Source organism: Prionailurus viverrinus, chromosome A2 (genome assembly GCF_022837055.1).
Source record: "Prionailurus viverrinus isolate Anna chromosome A2, UM_Priviv_1.0, whole genome shotgun sequence".
Lineage (NCBI taxonomy): Eukaryota > Metazoa > Chordata > Mammalia > Carnivora > Felidae > Prionailurus > Prionailurus viverrinus.
In genome coordinates, this window is record NC_062562.1 from 110,989,866 (window position 1) to 111,003,849 (window position 13,984).

Genomic DNA, 13,984 nt, shown 5'->3' on the forward strand with positions numbered 1-13,984 from the left:
CCAAGTTCAGATGTTGAATCTTTAACCCCTAGTACTTCAGAATGGTTATATTTGCAGACAGGGACTTCAGAGAGGGAATTAAGTAAAACAAAGCCCTCAGGGTGGGTGTAATCTAATCTGACTGGTATCATTATAAGAGGAGGAAATCTGAACACGCAAAGAGAAAAGAGACACCAGGGACGTGAGCACACACAGAAAAGGCCATGTGAGGCCATATTAAGAAAGGCATCCATTTGACAGCCAAAGAGAGATATTTCAGGAAAAAAACAAATTTACCAACACTTTGATGTTGGACTTCTAACCTCCAGAACTGCAAGAAAATTATTTTTATTGTTTAAGCAACTTAGTCTGTGGTATTTTGTTATGATAGCCCTGGAAAATTAATACATCAAGGGAATATAACAGTATGCAATAAAACAACAATTTATTTTGGGGGTGCCTGAGAGGCTCAGTTGGTTAAGTGTCTGACTTCAGCTCAGGTTATGACCTTGTGGTTTGTGAGTTCAAGCATCATGTTGAGCTCTGTGCTGACAGCTGAGTCTGGAGCCTGCTTCAGATTCTGTGTCTCCCTCTCTCTCTGCCCCTCCTCTACTTGCTCTCTCTCTCTCAAAAATAAACATTAAAAAGAATTTTTTTTTTAATTTCAGAAACTTTAAATTATTAAATGTTGTTAATAAAAAGAAATAAATTAAATGCCACAAAAATAGTTATTTTCTTAAAGCCTAAATTATCAAACTCCTTTTTAAACTGTCTAGAACAGAAGCATATAGGACTCATAGTTTTCTCAAATATTGCTATTATAAAAAGAAAAATGGGGAAATTTTATACTCTAATTAAACTTACTATAATTGTGGTATTTTAAAGATTATATTTAAATACAAGGGAGCCCATTCCCTGAAAGGTAATATAATTCTCTCTGCAAAAATTCATGAATGTATTTTTTTTTAATATTTATCTTTGAGAGACAGAGTGTGAATGGGAAAGCAGCAGAGAGAGAGGTAGACACAGAATCTGAAGCAGTTTCCAAGCTCTGAGCTGTCAGCACAGAGCCTGACATGAGGCTCAAACCCATGAATGAATGGTGAGATCATGACCTGAGCTGAAGTTGGTCACTTAATGACTGAGCCAGCCAGGTGCCCCCCATTATTTTTTAAATATTTTTAAAATATTTTTTAAACGTTACAAGGATTCAAAATTTGTTTATATCCAAGCACATAATACTTTTACTCAGTTACCTTAAAGCATACTTAATATTTTTTAAATCACTAGTATTTTATCTGTGCTAATATACAATTCACTCAATATAATACAATTGCACAGTGTCTACTAGAATGTAGGATCCCAGAGGCAAAGACTAGGTCTGTCTTGTTCACTGTTGTATTCTGACCACTGAGAACAGTACCAGGCACACAGAAAAACTCAGTGTGTGTGTGTGTGTGTGTGTGTGTGTGTGTGTGTGTATATATATATATATATATATATATATATGCTGAATAAATAAATGTGTAGTTCAGGCCATTTCTAAAATAACGTGATATTTAATATTAATTATTTTCTTTCAATTTTATAAATCTTTATCAATAAAACATCCAATGAGCCTAAAAACATCTTTAAAGAAAATAGTATATTTAGACTGGAAAAGCTTACATCACAAAGTTAAGAAAACAAAACCTGTTTTAAAATAATGTTAACACTTGAAGAGCTCTATGGAGTTAAAATTTATTTGTGTCAATAGGTTGTACTGTTACCAACTGATGAATTACTATGAATCACTGCATTTTTCTTCTGCTGTTTTATGAGACATTTGAGTTTAAAAATATAGATAAGGCAGAGCTAAAAGGCGAATAGCCTGGGTCTTATTTACAAATGTTCAGCATTTTCCTTAAAGCTACATTTTCACTTAGAAGCTTTGTTTTTAAATTCTTAAGCTCATGGGATGAGCACTGGGTGTTGTATGGAAACCAATTTGTCAATAAATTTCAGAAAAAAAAAAAATAAAAAAAAAAATAAAAAAAAAAATAAAAAAAAAAATAAAAAAAAAAAAATAAAATAAAAAAAAAAAATTAAGAAACCTCTAAAAAAAAAAAAAAAAAAAAAAAAATTCTTAAGCTCTGTGAGCAATCTAAGTAATCATACACTACTGTGACTTGATAAGAAACACAAAGTCAAAACACAGGCACTTTGCCTGCACTGAGCCCTTTTAAAAATGACTTCTCTTGGGGCACCTGGGTAGCTCAGTTGTTAACCGACTTTGGCTCAGATCATGATCTCACAGTTTGTGGATTCAAGCCCCGCATCAGGCTCTGTGCTGACAGCTAACTGCCTGGAGCCTGTTTCAGATTCTGTCTTCTTCTCTCTCTGCCCCTTCCCCTGTCTCTCAAATAAATAAATGTTAAAAAAAAAAAAAAGTAATAAAAATATAAAAATGAATTCACTTTATTAATTTAATTTTTGCTGTATTGTAAAAGAAAATTTCTGAATGGACTGTTCTATTAATAAAGGTTTTTTTTTTAAAGTATGCTCTTCACTTATAATTGTCAATATGTAAACATAAACATGATATTTACAGTCCTTGCCTAGAATATTTAAATTATGCAGTTATTATTCCTCTTAATAGTAAAAAGTTAACACTATTCAAACAAAGGAAATTTCACATTATTCCAAATTCCCATTGATTTCCAAGTAAATAAAACTACTTAGCAATTCAAATTATTTTAAAATTTATCAGGTTTGGTTGATATATGAGGATGTGAAGAAAGACAATATAAGCTGTGGGATTTTAGACTATAAAATAGGTAATATTTATAAAATTAAAGCAATTATTTCATCAATGTGGGACAGAAAATTCTTTCACCTCTGCAAAAAAATCAATCTAAGCTGAAGAAACAAACCAAGACAACGAAAACAGAAGAACAGACATGTCCAAAGTTGTTAATTTCCTTATGAATATAATTTAAAATAGCATTTTTCATATGGGCTTCTGGAGTCAGCCCTAATCTGGTTTTAATCACTTTTAAGCTATTAATTATCTCACTCTATTCACAAAGTATTTTAATGAAATGATCATGGTGCCGACCATATTTTTTCCATTATCTTAACTGAAAAAAGATATTTTCTGATTACTCAAATAATACAATGTCATTTCAAAGCTTCTGTCCATTCAGATGTCACCATTAATTATCAGTATTTTTACTGGTTTAAAACCAGCAAGTATAGTTAAAAAACTTTGAATGAAATCACAGATTCTCAAAAGTTACATTCCATAGATCACATATTCCAATTCATGTGATGATGATCTATTTTTTTTTAAGTTAAGGAAAAAAGTATTTAATAAAAAATTAAAATAGAGAAATAATTCATTTACATTTGTTGTCTTTAAGCGTCCACATACTTCTATAAAACAAGAGGGATGTATTTAGTAAGAATTAAAACATTAATTGGCTAATGTTAAACTTAATTTAGGTTGTGGTTCTTAAAACAACTTAATAGACCAAGGATTTAACTGTTACACTATTGGGTAAGGGTACTATTTAAAATAACTATAACTCTGGATTATATTGTCCAAAATAAAAACACAAAATGCCCTACAGTGATACTCCTCCATGTCTTAAACCAAACCCAAATCCCAAATACCTCTTGCAAAGCACAACACACACACACACACACACACACACACACACACACACACACAAACACACACATACACACAAAGTCAGAAAGATACATTCATTATAATTTTCCAAAGCAGACCACTGATATTTTGTCACTAGTCTACAATGGTTATAACTGGTTAAAGATTGATTTACTGGTTAAATGCTCCTAATCATTCTAACATTATGCTGACTATACAAAAATTCTTACCTTACTTCCTTTGGCTCTGCTCATTATCTTAGCATCCTCAGAGCTATTTAGAATCAAACATCAAATCAGGAAACAACAAAAAATGCACAAACTCGAAAATGTACGTTCAGTGAAGGATTACCTGTTCAGTGATTCTCATGTGGAAGTCGTGAAAGTCGCTGTAACGGCGATAGGTTTTCCACATCTCCTCGCTGTTAAGACCACGCCGGTGAACAGTGATGGCATATAATGCATACGTCTTGCCATGATCATTACAAACGCCTGCCACAGCATATGGGTCATAGTCAGCATATACTAGTCATTTCAAACAAAATGAAGAGGAGCAAAACACACACAGAAGAGGAAGATGAAGAACAAAAACAAACAAAAGAACATGAAGTGAAGAAGAATTTGAAATGACAGACTGAGACAAAAGGATGACACCAAAGGATAAAAGACTCCCATCCTCTGGACTCACATTCACATTATAAGTTTATGATGACACTACTAGCCACACAGTGATACCTACCTACTTCGACTCACTTCCTCAAGAGCCTGTACCTATTCTTAGTATGACACCACACTACCGCCTCATAATGTAACATTATTCTCTACATATTTAATTAAAAGAAAAGTAACAGAAATAAAATAACAACCTTTGATACTAGCTTTCACTATTCAATTGTATTTCAATTAATATCTCTCCAACCAAACAGAAAGCAAAAGCCAAGAACTACAATTCATGCACTCTGGCAAGTCTCTTTACTGTTTACAATTATCAAACATTTATAAATGTAGTTCATTCTGGAGATTTTTTTTTTTAAAGACATTTTCCTACACAGCATCCTAGTGAGGTAAACTCAAAACCTGTTCTGATTTTGTACTAAACTTAAGACATTTGTTGTGAATCATTTTCTCTAATTTTCTTTCCTATTTTCCAGTTTCTTTCCTCCTTCTAGTGTTGTATTCTAGATCATTTCTTCAGGTCTCTACAAGTTTTGAGTCTCTAGTCATCTATATCTGGTCTAATTCTTAATCCATCCACTGACCTCAGTTTCAATTACAGTATTTTTTTCTATGATTTTATTTTGGTTCTTTTGACAAAGTGTTGCATTCTTGCCTTAGCTTTTATCTCTACAAGTGTTTTTAATATCCTCTCAGGCTAGGAGACCCTGTGGTACACAATCACTTGAGGATGGCTATATCTAGACACACCCACGCTGGGAATCAAGACGGGCTTTCAATTTCTTGTGGGTACCATTTCCAGACATGATCTTGGCATTCTTTGTTTTATTCTCTTGACACCAGGGTAAGTTTTTCTAGTTCCTCGTTCCTATTAAGCCACCCTTGGTTACTCTGGGCTTCATGTGAAGTACTAGGTTCCAGCTTACTATGGCCTTAGCTCATCCTGCTACTTCTAAATTTGAGGGACATGAAAATGCTCTCAAAAATAAAAATAGCAGGGGTGCCCGAGTGGCTCAGTTTCAGCTCAGGTCATGATCCCAGAGTCGTGAAATTGAGTCCCACATGGGGCTCCATGCTAAGTACAGAGCCTGCTTAGTCTCTCTCTCTCTCTCTCTCTCTCTCTCTCTCTCTCTCTCTCTCTCTCCCTTTGCCCTCCTCCCCTACTTGCTCACTCTCTAAAATAAAAAAAAATCTTTTTTGATTAAAATAAAAAAAAATTAAAATCAAGATAGCAATGTTTATGCTCCTGTGAGCTCCCTGGCTTCAACTCCACTTTGCTTTCCTAAATTTATTTTGCGTCATGGCCTATGGCACCTGTACATTTCTCCCTGTAGCTATTTTTATTTTACTGTTTTCAGCCTTTCTATGTGTGGAAGGCAGGATTTCCAATAGCACTTTAGACTACCATTTGGCCCACAAGTATAAATTGCTCTTCTAATAATAGATTACATTAATCCATAATTGTGAGGGGAAATAGTGACTGACTAAATATTTTGTATTTTGTATATAATTAGGCCAAGAAGGGTTTGCATAGCATCTTACTAAATTATTTTAATAGCATGAACGCTAAAAATCTAAATTGGCAAATGCAGTTTGGACAGAAACCTCTTTTAGGCTTTCATCAACATTTTTCTAAGATTTGTTCTGTCTACTCAGAATTGTCCTTTGTTCCCTTTTTATCTAATATCAATTTCCTGATTTGTCAAAATATAAGATTAGGGATAGACTTTGGTTGCTTCACTCTCTGAGACTTTAGCTCTATGTAACATTATTTATTATTCACTGTTCACTTCTTCCAATGATCCTTCTCACAGAGACCTGTGCAGAACAAACTGCACCAAACTTTTTCATCCTGTTATAGAACCAGCACCACTCAACAGAGTTAGCACAGCAATGAGGGAACAGTTTTATCTGTTGTGTTCAAGAGAGGTTTGGTGAAAGAAAACAGAAAGCAGAAGCCTATTAGGCAACAAATCATAACCAACTAGAAGTTAACAAGAGCAAGAAGACTAGGATGGAATAGAAAAGACATGAAGGGAAGAATGTTAAGAAAGCATTCTAAAAAAGATTTCTCACAAATTGACAGGCAGAGGAGCTCATGACTCGGGTGCATGAACAATAGGAAGAATAGGTTGTGCAGAAGACAAAAAGGTAATTTGATTTTAAAAACAGATAATGAGGCTGCATATATTTATTATAAGATGACGGTGAGATATTACAGTGGAAATAGGTTTTGCTTTCATTAAGACAATGTTACTTATGGCAGGTGATGTACAAGCTATTTGTCACTAATCCAGAATGAGATAAGGAACTAGACCAGAATGTAAATCAAGCTCTCATCACTAAGTACATTGCTTAATTTAGCTAGTAATTTTAAAGATTTCACAAAGAGAAGTGTTCAGTAGCCCATGGATCACTCCTTGAGAAGCACTTCACTAGAATCTACGTTCTACTTCCTGTAATAAGATGTTAAAAACATAAAATCTAGACTCAGAGACTATGAAGCCTAACTGGTAAAATATTTACTGAACAAACACTAATATATAATGGCTACTCATGTAATTACTAATGTAATTAATTAGTCTCATAACAGCTCTGTGAGGTACACATTATTATTGATCCATTTTATGGATCACAGAAGTTAAGGAACTTGTCAAGTTCACCCAACCATTAGGTGGCAGAGCTGGGACTTGAACCCACGCAAATGGGAAAAAAGTTATGCTCTTAACAACTATATTATGTTGCCTCTTTAGTATTCATACTTAAGTTTGTCTGACAGAAATAACAATTTATTAAAAATGCTTTTAGTGCTTCCATACATTTTAAGAAGCTAATACTTTTAAATAAATGGATAAAGGAGCTAGAAAATCAGAATGTTTAGAGAAAAGAAAGATCTACAAAAGAAACATGAACATGAGTATCTTCCTTGAGACATAAAGTATAAAGTCCTCAAGAAAGAAATAAGGACAAATACTGAATATTTGCAGTTTGGAAATATCTTCCCATTTGGAAGACAAACCAACAAAGAAAAGAGAGACTTTTAAAAAGAATTTTACATTTCAGGAAGCAAAATTGAAACAACAGTGAAACAACTATAACAAAAGCTAGAAGGAAAAGCAACAAAACTTCTGGTTTTATTGACAAAGGTGTCATCCAATGACCCTTAAGAGCAGGTAGTGTATGCACCAACTAACTGTAAAGGATAAAAGAACAACTTAGACAGCAATTATAAATAACTTATTTCAGAAATATGGCAGGTAACACAGTGCAAAATGAGATTCTAGCTCCAGTGAGAAGCAAAAGAAAACAGAGATCTTAAAAAAAAAAAAAAAAAAGATGCAAATTATCTTTTAAACTGCATTGGTACTGTAAGATCTCTTTTTAGTACCTAAAACGTAAGCAAGAAATTGAACTGAGATACCTCAATATGGTAATATTTCAAATGTAATCTGACAGACATAATCCTGTAATCTAGGAATAGTGAGAGGCTGGACAAGTAAACCACCATTATCTACTCATTGGCATTATCTAATAACCCAGTGGCAATGATGTAAATTGATTTTTTTTCCTCAGTTCACTAACCATTTTGCATGTATGCTGACTGAGTCACAAAATTTTAGAGGTTTCTCACCTTATCCAAGCATTTCCTAAACTTCCGTAAGCTCCTATACCAAAGTTTCATTAACCCAGTTATCTAGTCTGACTCTGCATTATGAAAAAGATTGAGCTAAAATCTACCCCAAGTGATTTCTTAAGAATTCTGCAGACAGTTATCAGCTAGACACAAACAAGAGGAAAAGACTGGGTTTCAAGTTTATTAGCTATGACAAAATGCTTAGAATTTAAGCTTTTCCAAGTGTTAACAGTAACAACCTTAGAGAAGGAAGATATATAAGTATATTCTAACATACATATATCATCAAACATGATACAAAGTATATATCAAACCATATACACAAATAAACATTTTAGAAGTTAACAAAAAACAATGCAGAAAAACATGTAACTTAAAAATACAACTATAGAACAGAAAAATGGTTTGTAAAAATATATGTGGAAAATAATCCAGGTGTAATAATAATCAATAATTTTTAAGCAATAATTATACCACAAAGTCTCTTACCAGTGTCTGAAATGTAAGCATGAAGTTGTACTGAGTCATCAGAAGATACATTTGAAAGGTCATCTAACGACTTGGAAAAAAAAAAAAAAAATATATATACATTTTTAATTTTATAGGAAAAAAAGTGTTAAAGCATTTTATGTCACATATGCCTTACCCATCTTTGCCCCATGTAAACTTTATATTATTTGTATCCATCCCCCAACAATAATCCTATTTATACGAACAGGATAGAGAAAAATCCACAATTAAAAAAACTATAAAACAAAGAAATTCGGAAATCAACTTAGTACATCAGATTATTTCTTCCTTCGTTGCTTATCCGCACTTGCTACTTCTTGATTATATTCAATACATGGCAAGAAAAAAATATGGAAAAAATCAGTAGACATATTCTTAACATTTCAATTTTTTAAAATGTACTAGAACCAATTCCTTATTATTTAGCATTTTTATTAATTTAGAAATAATTTTAGATTCCTTATCTAACACGAGAATAATAGTACCTACACATTGGTTACATAAGGATTAAATAAGAAGACATGTAAACATTTAGTAAGACTGCCTAACACAAAAAGTTATCTATTATTGTGATCTGTATGAAGTGAATCCAGACTCTAAGACAGATTTCAAATAATTTTGAAAAATAATTGCACAAAAATCATTACTGAGTGATTCAAAATGAATCTTTTTTAACTATGGCCTTTGGGTTTAAATTTAAAACTTTTTTGCCTCAGATACATACACCCACACATACCTAGAAGGGAACATAATCACATCATGATAGACTGCAGGAAAGAGTTACCTTGAGCCAATTATATTTATTGTAATAATAATAATAATAATAATAATAACACCATATTATGTACTTGAAATTACTGAAGGTAAATCTTATATGTTCTTAATATAAAAATGGTAACTATGTGATGTGATAGAGGGGTTAGCTAACCTTATGGTAGTAACCATTATGTAATTATCAAATCAATATGTTGTACGTATTCAACTTATATAATGTTTTATGTCAGTTATAACTCAGTAAAGCTGGAGAAAAATAAACAGCAACAAAAAAGAATTAACTTGAAATTGCTCTCCTCAGAAAGGACTGATTACAAGCCTGGCCCTTGGATGACAATTGGTGGGAAGGTTCCCACCATTGCCTAACTGCTAAAAGTCATTCATTGTACCTAACCTGTTTGTATAAACAATGCGGTTTATGTTGAACACCCGCTTTCCTTTTGAGAGTCTTGAATTTTAGTATACACTAACCAGAAGTTTGCCTATGTGACCGGCCTCCAATGAAAACCTTGGTCACTTAGTCTCAGATGGGCTTATTTAGTACCAGCATTTCTTATGTGTTGTCACTTTCACTGCTGGGAGAATTAAGTATGTCCCATGAGATTTCCATAGGAGAGGATTCTTGGAAACTTGTATCTGGTTTCCTCTGGACTTTGTCCCATGAGCCTTTTCCTTTTGCTGATTTTGCTTTATATCCTTTGTCTATAATAAATCCTATCTATAAGCATGACTATGCTGAGCCCTGTGAGTCCTCTTAGTAATCACTGAACATCAAAATGGTCTTGGGGACTTCTTGACACACAGACATTATATGGTTCAGAGATCTTACACTTTAAAAACCACAGTATCTGAATGAACTCCGAAGTCTTAACATGATATTACCAATACTACTAAAGAGTCAGTTAAATGACTTAAATGCAGCCATACATGTGACACAAAGCCATTTAAATTAAGGCAATTGCATTCTAAGGAGAAAGCCAAAATTTATCTACTGAAGACTGATTAAGAGAAGCAAAATATGATAATTCCATACAAATAATCCACAGTATTCCCCTGGTCAAGAAGGCGAATCATTTAGTTAAAATGGGGCTTCTCCAGTGATACCCTAAGAGACTTTAGCCAAATCAACTGTTCTTTCTTGTACCTCAGTTTTCCCAATGATGTAATGGCATAATACTTGCTCTACAATTTTGCCAGTTTATAACGTAAATTATAATGCTTTGAAAAGAAAAAAAGAATCCACTTATTTAAGTGGTCATATGACCTATAGTCAAATATCTTGTTAGAAATATAACCTTTCTTTTAATATTACTTTTACATGAAAAAGCTTCAAAGAAAATAGAATTTTCAACAAAATTCAGATTGTTATCTACTATGATCTTCTTCCAATTACAAACTATCACAGAGAATATATAACAACTGTTTTTCAAAAAGTATTATTGTTGTTAATTACTATCATTATTATTATGATTAACCTTGCCTTGTAGGTAACATTTCAACAGCTAAATGCTACTTACTTTAAACATGTTAGCATCTTATACTATGCAACCCAGAAGTTGTTAGAGAACTTTGTACATAAATGTCTTTTTAGTACACCTAAAATATACAATTAATAAGTATTATTTTCATTAAATATGATGAAATAATCTAATGAAACATCTCTTAAACACTAGTCACAGGTATAATGCAAATGTAAATATCAAGGAGACTATATAAAATTACAAGTGGTGAAATAATATTAATTACAGTCTGATTTAGAATTATAAGTATTATTTAGCAAAAGAAAACTATGATCAAAACAAGTACACTAATGCTGCCCTGAAATAAAACATAGTTTTTGTTCAGTGATCCTTGGGTTAAGATTCTTGAATCTTTGGCAAAAAAATAAGAAGATCATTTTTTAAATTACTATGCTAAGTCAAAAACTGAAAATTCAGATTTACTATGATAACCCACACAACTATGATGTCCCTGCTAGAAATGTTTACAATTCATGTGCCAATCTCAATTGAAAAATGAGTAAATCAATACAAATAAATATTTTCTTTGCTTATTATATGGGAAAAAACTATTATGACCTATTTTACAAACTTCAAGCTATTTTTAAAATGGAGCTATCCAGGGGTGCCTGGGTGGCGCAGTCAGTTAAGCGTCCAACTTCAGCCAGGTCACGATCTCGCGGTCCGTGAGTTCGAGCCCCGTGTCGGGCTCTGGGCTGATGGCTCAGAGCCTGGAGCCTGTTTCCGATTCTGTGTCTCCCTCTCTCTCTGCCCCTCCCCCGTTCATGCTCTGTCTCTGTCCCAAAAAAAATAAACGTTGAAAAAAAATTTTTTTTTTAAATAAAAAAATAAAAAAATAAAATGGAGCTATCCGCTAACATTTATCTATATATTGGGATTCCTGGGTGGTGCAGTCAGTTGAGCCTCTGACTCTTGACTTTGGGTCCTGGGATCAGGCTCCCTGCAGATCATGGAGCCTGCCTAAGATATTCTCTCTCTCTCTCTCTCTATCTTTCTCTGTCTTCCCTGCTTTCCTTCTCCCTCTACCCCACTCACACATACTCTCTTCCTAAAAAAATAGTAATTTTAAAAATTGTCTATATATTTAAAAAGAAGGCAAAAGACTCCACCTACTTAAAAGCTCAAATGTAATAAAATTAAGTGAATAACAAAATATGTCAAGTCATCAACCTCAAGTGTGACCTTTGTCAATCGAGATAGTGTTCTGGTTTCTATCACTATGTGATAAAGAAACTGTTATTTGAAAAAGCATTTATTCCAAATATGGAATAAAGGAAACAAGTATTTGTTACTAGTGTTCATACATTTATACAAACACTACAAATATGAATACCTGAAATTTCAAATGAAGGAAAAGTTTCATTGCATTTAGGCATTTTTTCTATATAATGAACATTATTACTAATACTTTCTTCATGCTTTAGGAGTTATTCCTTCTCGTTATAAGGCTATGGAGTACAACAAAAAAATGGTAGTGATACCAAATGACTTAGGAAAATATTCTAAATGTTACACCACCTCTGACATAACACTATAGCTGACTTCCTTGATATTTTGTTAAAGGTTATGTAATTTATAGAGTAATAAAACACTCAATATGGTCATTTTTGAAATAAATGTAGTAATACAGAAGACAACATAAGATAATGGACCTCTAGACCATTTAGCTATTACAAAACGTATGAAAGTAGTGTAGCTAGAATGAAAAACAAAGGAAACAATCTCTCCCTAACCCCCCCCCCCCCAATAAACTTTGCACTGAAACTTTCACAGAAGATATTTCTTCCTAGCAACATTTTATGAAGTTATTCATGCCAAGGATGGATATATAAAAGAACTAAAATGTTCATTATTTCACACTTTACTATGAATGTATAAAATGCCAATGACAGCTTATATGTTAAAAATATGTCATTCTTAAACCTGTAATCATAAGATAAAGTTGCTTAATTTACTATAAGGCTTTAAGCTTTTTTTTATGTATACAAAAACCTGAATTTGTCACAGTGTACACTATAAGAAATACCTGGAATTTTTCAGATATCCTAACTAATTTTATATTTCTCTTCTACACACAAAAAGAGCAAATTTCAATGTACACGTTTATATGTCACAAGTTTACTATTCAAAACACCACTATTCAAAGTCACTTCAAAATACTAAATATTGGGAATGAAAATATGAAATCAATTTTTTATCAAATACAACTGAATTATGCAGGTGTGACTTAAGCACACTCTTATAAGTGAAAATAAATAAATTTCAGAGGCTCTTATATGTGAATTTAACATTTCTTTTAAAGCAAGTAACTTCTTAAAATATTAAAGCATGATCTGAGAGCTTCTAATATATCATTTATTTATGTATGTTATGGCTCACCTTTTATAATATTTTCAAGCCACTTTAATAATTAAGGCACCCTATAAGAGTACTTACCAAATTTATGCTTCCTGTAGGAGACCCATTAAAAGATTCTGTGGAAGGGGAAATTCAACTTAGTATACATTAATAACATTTTGGAAAGAGTTGTTTTATCTAAGGTTAAAACACTAAGAATGAAAGTCACCAAAGCAAAGACTTATTAACAAAAGAGCACAGAAAACTGTGGTACGGTACTCCCAAACACCTGTTTCCTTAAGCCTCATGGTTTTCCAAGCCAGGTATTTCAGTGAAAATATTTATGTACCTAAGTTGCCCCATCTAAAACATATACCAAAAAAAGGTGTTCATGTATAGGAAAACAATTATTAAATATTTATTTTCCCATTATCATATGAAGTTGTCTGATACAGGGTAAATATGAGGAAAACACTGCAGAGTGAAGTCAATTAAGAAAGGTCTCAAGTATTTTGTTAGTTTTTACTGGATTAAGACGTATTACAAATAAAACTTTTCTTTCCTGTGAAGAATAAATAGATTATTACTATAGCTATTATTTCCACTTATTCTTGGTAGATTTGGCTCAAAAACATTGCAACCCTAGGTTCCTAAATATCTCACTAATAAAACAAGATAATATAAAACTTCATATACAATGCCATTTAATTAAAAAGCAACCAAAATTATTTTTAAACAGTAATGTTATAGAGCTAAGTCAATTATACATTATTAAAATTAATGTCTTTCCCTCAGTTTTTTATTCTATATCTGAACGCGCAAAGTTATCCATTAAGATGCACCTCTGTTAAAAATACAAATTAATGTATGGTAAAGTAAAATTCATATACAGTTTTAAGTTAAG

At 32.4% G+C, this 13,984-nt stretch overlaps 1 protein-coding gene across 3 annotated transcripts in view; it reads right to left on the reverse strand.

Moving 5' to 3' along the window:
* The window catches only part of SNX13 (sorting nexin 13), a 135,968-nt gene that overhangs the window by 27,279 nt on the left and 94,705 nt on the right, over nt 1-13,984 (reverse strand). For all 3 annotated transcript variants that reach the window (XM_047841195.1, XM_047841186.1, XM_047841202.1), the window contains 3 exons: nt 13,180-13,217; nt 8,429-8,498; nt 3,983-4,122 (listed from right to left, as the gene is read on the reverse strand). In XM_047841195.1, the coding sequence (XP_047697151.1) occupies nt 3,983-4,122; nt 8,429-8,498; nt 13,180-13,217 (248 nt within the window). The remainder of the gene's footprint in view (nt 1-3,982; nt 4,123-8,428; nt 8,499-13,179; nt 13,218-13,984) is intronic.